The 5,773-nt window shown below is 45.5% G+C and overlaps 1 protein-coding gene across 1 annotated transcript; it reads left to right on the top strand.

Annotated features, from left to right (window-relative positions):
- The first annotated feature begins 540 nt into the window (after positions 1–540).
- gata6 (GATA binding protein 6) lies at positions 541–5,399 on the top strand. The gene is made up of 7 exons (XM_008298032.1): positions 541–625; positions 1,231–2,130; positions 2,697–2,869; positions 3,694–3,819; positions 3,911–3,998; positions 4,096–4,193; positions 4,586–5,399. Exons 2-7 carry the CDS (start codon positions 1,290–1,292, stop codon positions 4,745–4,747), a joined length of 1,488 nt encoding a protein of 495 aa, XP_008296254.1. The 5' UTR covers positions 541–625; positions 1,231–1,289; the 3' UTR covers positions 4,748–5,399.
- Positions 5,400–5,773: the final 374 nt, after the last annotated feature.

Genomic DNA, 5,773 nt, shown 5'->3' with positions numbered 1-5,773 from the left:
GATAAATTAAACTAAATTATGGAGTCAGAATTAATCCTGTTCTATTAAATGAATGCGTGATTTTTATGTAAAGTCAAACATGGAGATTTTAGCTGTGAGGTGCGTAAATAATTTAAATATTTCCCTCTAGATTGTAAAAGTGAAATGAAAGCATATTTGTACTTTATTCTTCTGCCATCAACAGATTTGGGATCAGAGCAGAAACACTGGGAGGTGGGAAAGAAAATATCAACAAAAAAATTTAAGTATTTAAGCTCATTTGTGAAAGTTATTAATCAGGAAGTGCAGTTATAGAAAGCAGGATGGGTGGAGCTCCATCTTTGTCCAAACGCGTAAAACTCTGAAGCATGACTTCATTTACAAATGATTTCAAGTTTCAGACATAATCTTGTTCTCTCTCTCTCTCTGTGTGATTGATTGGAGCAGTTCATAGGCTGGCACCCCCATCGTGCCTCCAGCGGCTCACACTCCTCATGATTGGTCCGCCTCCTGCAGCCTGCAGCCACCACAAGCGCCTCCTCTCATAAACCTCGTCAGCCCGCACTAGCGTTTCCCAGTACTTCCAAGAGAAGCAGCGGCTCACTATTAGGAACTTTGCGTGCGACCTATGGCACACAACTAGCAGGTACGTGCTGGAAAAGCGTCTCATATCTTTTCCCCTCTCTGTCTTGTAACTCTCACAGCTGCTTTTGAAACATCTGGCGCTGCGGTGCCGAGCGCAGCGGGACCAGCTCATCATTTCGGGGGTATTGTTTTATCGCTCCAGCCTGCCTCTCGGCCCTTATCTGTCCTCAGCCTTATCAAACGGTTATCTCTTTCGCTGTGAAGACATATTGCGTTTTGTTTCCTATCTGTTGTGTGTGTGTGTGTGTGTGTGTGTGTGTGTGTGTGTGTGTGTGTGTGTGTGTGTGTGGGAGGGTGGACAGAGATTTGACACGGATGGATCCAGAGCATTTTTAGAGCGCTCGGTGGGAGTCACTGTGGACTGGATGTGGTTTCCTTGAACTAGAGATGAATCTAAAAAACGGTCACATCCACGGATTATGATTTTAGGAATCTAGTTAATTTAAATATGAAAACAAGCTGAGATGCTGCTTTGCGTTTTTTTCTAGAAACTTGGCGAATTTCTGTCCAGATGTTTTTGGGGAAACTCTTCACTTGTCCTTTGCACCCAGTGAGAAAAGTCCACTTCCTCTGGTGTCCTGACTGTTCCCACTCTCTCTGTTCCAGGGTAGGCTACTCCCTGACCATTTTTATTAACCCCTACGGTGTATGGAAAGTGCTCCTGGATGGACCTGGGCGACAACAGCTGGTCCATGGTCAAGCGAGAAGTTTCCAGCAGCCCAGGGTCGCCGGCTGAGCAGACCTACCTGCCCGGTGACAGCAGGCGGGACGGTCCCACCTCGGAGGAGCTGAGGACGCCTCCGAGCGAGCTCGACGCGCTGGGCCACCGCCGCTCCGACGGCAGATCTCTACACTCCTACCTTCACTTCGGACACCATAACAACACCCTGACCACTGCCGAGGACATCCCGCTGTTTACGGATTTAGACCAGGGGAGCAAACTCGTCCTCTCCACCGGAGCGCACAAGGCGAGCTTGCTGGTGGACCCGTCCGACATGTACCAAACACTGGCCATCGCCGCAGCCCAGAGCCAGACTGGATATGATTCCTCCTCTGGCGGTTATATGCACTCCAACCCCAACTCGCCCGTGTACGTCCCCAGCACCCGGGTGGGCCCCATGATCCCCAGCCTCTCTTACCTGCAGGCCAGCGGCTCTGCTCAGCCCAGCCACGCAGTCTCCAGCCACTCGGTGTGGTCTCAGTCCACCCCGGAGAGCCCCTCGTACAGCACCGGCAGCCCGCACACCTCCAGTCGTTTCCACTACCCTCCCAGCCCGCCCATGAATAACGGGGCGCCCAGAGACACCAGCTACACTAACACACTGAATGTGGGCAGCAGGGACCAGTACGGCCTCTCTCGCCCTCTCAGCGGGACCTACGCCAGTCCCTACTCTCCCTACGTTGCGCCCCAGCTGCCCTCGCCTTGGCCCGCGGGACCTTTCGATAACACGATGCTGCACACCTTGCAGAGCAGAGGTGCGCCCTTGATTCGGGGACCAAACGGAGGTAAGAAAAAACGCAAAGGGGACATTATGTTGGAGTTGTTTTCCTTCCCACCGACACCGGGATGGAAAAATAAAAAATCTGGCATTCAAGGCACGCAGAGTGTCTGCGCGCTTTGGAGACGGCACCTGATCTGGAGGCCTGAGCTCACAAATATAAATAACAGACCAAAAGTATATTTAGTAAAGTACAATAATAATAATAAAAAAAAGGTCTTCATGTGTTTAAAACTGGACTGGATTCGGTCTGAAAGGTCATGTGCGTGTCAGGCCTGTAATAAATCTCAGGCCTAACTGTGCGCACAAGCCTGGAACCGACCGCAGCGTTCAATTAGAGTAAAAAATAAACCAAAATAAATGGACATCTCGTAAATATTAATAAATCTATATTGTCACAGCAGCATACACGTTGTGAAATTTGTAAAAGACAAATTCTATAAACTATTTATTTTACAGGAAGAAATCCGTGTTTGCGTCATTTTGATGTGAGAATTTCTGACAAACGGATGTGAAAATTACAACCCACCGAAATATCTGTTCAGACAATTCTAATTTAACACTTCTGTTCAGTTTCAGATATTCTGGACGACATGGGGGAGAGCAGGGAGTGCGTCAACTGCGGCTCCATCTCCACGCCGCTGTGGAGGCGCGACGGCACGGGACACTTTCTCTGCAACGCCTGCGGCCTTTACAGCAAAATGAATGGGCTGAGCCGGCCATTAATTAAACCACAGAAACGGACGGTAAGGAGACAGGGGACCACTTCACCGCTCGGTTTCCTGCCTAATTGCCTTTAACAATGGCTGGAGGTTATCGCTGATCATATTAATTAAACGCTGAGATGAAACAGACGTTTATCCAACACACACACACACACACTTTGGTACAAATCTGAATTTAATCCGCTGATGTTGGTTTTAAGTCTGGGATTCATCGTTTAAAATGGGCAGAAATTTACAAAAGAAATCTACTAAAAACGCATGAATTTAATGGGCGATTTTACCAGGATTAGTGCTTTTTGTGTGAATTGATCACAAATTAAATTGTCAGTCAACAATCAGAATTTAATTGATGCGGGATTCGTAAAAAAAAAAAAAAAAAAAAGCAAAAAAAAGCTTTAACTTAATGATTGTTTGAACTGGATGGAACCTTCCCCACACGGAGGACTTCAGACATTTTTATCTAAAACTCCACTCAGAGGTGATTAAATCTAAATAGACGACAATAGGAGCAAATCTTTCCTGGTGCCATTACGCGCATTACGCACAGTTTTTACTCGGAAATCAGATGTCACGTACGGACTCCCTGAAAACGAACATCCTGTAAAAAGCCGTGCGTAAATGGAGGCCCTAACAGGAGCAGTATTATTGTTAGGAAACAGGGCGCGAAGAGCCAAATTATAATTAAATTAATGGAGCGTGGCTCACACTTCAAAAACGTTTTTTTTTTTTTTTTTCCCAAACTTAAATCCCAGACTCTGTTGTTGTGCCAGAATTTATTTTTCAATTTATTTTTTAAATTGTCTGATTTGATTTTAATCCCTGATTTTTTACATTTGTGTCGCCAGTCAACGTCCAGAAGAATCGGCCTCTCCTGCGCCAACTGTCAGACCAGCACGACCACTTTGTGGCGCAGGAACGCGGAGGGAGAGCCGGTGTGCAACGCGTGTGGCCTCTACACTAAACTACACGGGGTACGTTCAGATTTAATTCACAATTTCCCTTCGACTCTCATTTTTTATAACGTCGACGCATCGCTAATTAAAACATGTGCCAAACGTGCAGGTACCTCGGCCGCTCGCCATGAAGAAAGAGGGAATCCAGACAAGAAAAAGAAAACCGAAAACTCTGAATAAAACCAAGGGATCCTCTGGTGAGTTTCTGCTAATTGTTGCTCATGTGTGTGTGGATGGTTAGAGTTACATTTTAAAAAGAAAAATATCATAACAACGTGTTTTGTGTGTTTGTAGGAAATAACAACTCTGTCTCTATGACTCCCACGTCCACCTCTTCATCCAATTCTGAAGACTGCTCGAAAACCAGCTCTCCCTCTGGACAGGTGTCCGGGGTAAGACTCTTCTTCTTTTGTTTCCTGTAACAAATAAATTACAATTTTAATTTCTGATTGGACACATTTCTAATTTGGCACATTAGTTTAAACAATTCAACACATGTTCTGGGTGTTCATTAGTAAATACTGATGATAATAATGATTACTATTGTTTTAAAAGTCAGACTTGCTTTGACTTCTCACAGGTGAATCTTTTGTAATGAACAAACAGCTGCTGTGTCACATGCAGGCTGCTGCTAACCACTGTGTCACTGTTACATTACAGTAAAATGAGCTCTTCTATGTGTGCAATACGAATGGCATCTCAGTCCACAAACCAAACGTGAATCACACTCCAGAAATGACTGCATGTCAGGTGGAAGCTAACCTTGTGTTTTCTGGTGCTGCAGGTCAGTTCGTCTGTGCTGTCCAGCTCGGGGGAGGGAGCGGGCTCGGGCTCGGCGGTGAAGTACCCGGGACAGGACAACCTGTACACCAGCGTGGGCTTGACCCAGTCATCAGATGTAGCTTCAGTGAGGGGGGAACCCTGGTGCCCCATGGCCTTAGCCTGAACACCTCAACCTGCTGGGCGGACCGACATCTCCGGCCCCTTCCGTCTGGATGCTGTGTGGTGTGGAAGGATTTGGGGGCGATGTTTGTTTCTTCCCTCTCAGCTGATGCAGGAAGAGTCGGACAGGGGAGGGAAAGAGAGAAGAGCGAGACGGCCTTCAGTGGCAGAACGAGCTTGAACCGAGCATGGAATATCTGGGATTGGGCTCCAGGTTGGTGTGGGGATCTTGTTGCCTTTAAAAACAACAACAACAACAACAACAACAACAACAAAGGGAAACGCCAGGCCAGATGATCAATTAGGTGGCCTGCTGTGGATGGTTTCTGGACCTGTCGTGCACTCAGTCTCTGTCCCATCCATGGCACAGAACCAGATCTGGGTTCTTTAAAGAAAGCCATCGTGTACATAACGGATTTCCTGTTTGAAGAAAAAAAGCTGTTGATTGGATACGAGCGCTCCGTAAAGCGCTCTTTTACTCTTTAAGGACATTTAGATTGCTGTTTCTTTTTTGTTTTTGTTTGTTTTGTTTTCCACAACTGGAATCATGCCATAAGTGCCGAGACAACTTTTATGAATCAAAAGAAAAATATTTATAAATCTTCCATTGTTGAAAACATGGCTATGATTGTTAATAAAGATATGGATATAGAGTAGACGTTAAACCATCCTGATGTCTTTTTTCTAGTGTTTTCTCTTCATACGTGGCTGTTGGTAGTACAGTAGTGTTGAATCTGCACATGTTTTCCACTGAAAGCTCTTACTGTATTTGACTGAAACTAGTTTGGTTTAAACAGGGTATAAATGACTATGTCATATATGTTTGTTCTGTTTTTTTCATTTAATCATTTACTAAAAAAAAAAAAAAATTGCAAATAATAAACTCCTTCAGACTAATTTTTGATATTAAAATGTTGTCAGCTGTTTGGTAGCCTTGAGGTACTATTGTCAGAGCTCCACAAGCTCTTTTACATGTAAAGCAGCGGCTCGTCTGAACAAAGCAAACCCAGAACCGCTCCGGACCTCTGTG

The sequence above is a fragment of the Stegastes partitus genome, unplaced genomic scaffold (assembly GCF_000690725.1).
Source record: "Stegastes partitus isolate 25-593 unplaced genomic scaffold, Stegastes_partitus-1.0.2 Scaffold1272, whole genome shotgun sequence".
Classification (NCBI taxonomy): domain Eukaryota; kingdom Metazoa; phylum Chordata; class Actinopteri; family Pomacentridae; genus Stegastes; species Stegastes partitus.
This window is presented reverse-complemented; position numbering and strand designations above follow the sequence as displayed.

Excerpts from the sequence above, each read along its gene's own strand:
- gata6 (XM_008298032.1), top strand. The coding sequence starts at position 1,290 with ATGGACCTGGGCGACAACAGCTGGTCCATGGTCAAGCGAGAAGTTTCC. Across the intron at positions 2,131-2,696 it reads GATTCGGGGACCAAACGGAG|TTTCAGATATTCTGGACGAC; the intron begins GTAAGAAAAAAC and ends ACTTCTGTTCAG. Across the intron at positions 2,870-3,693 it reads TTAAACCACAGAAACGGACG|TCAACGTCCAGAAGAATCGG; the intron begins GTAAGGAGACAG and ends TTGTGTCGCCAG.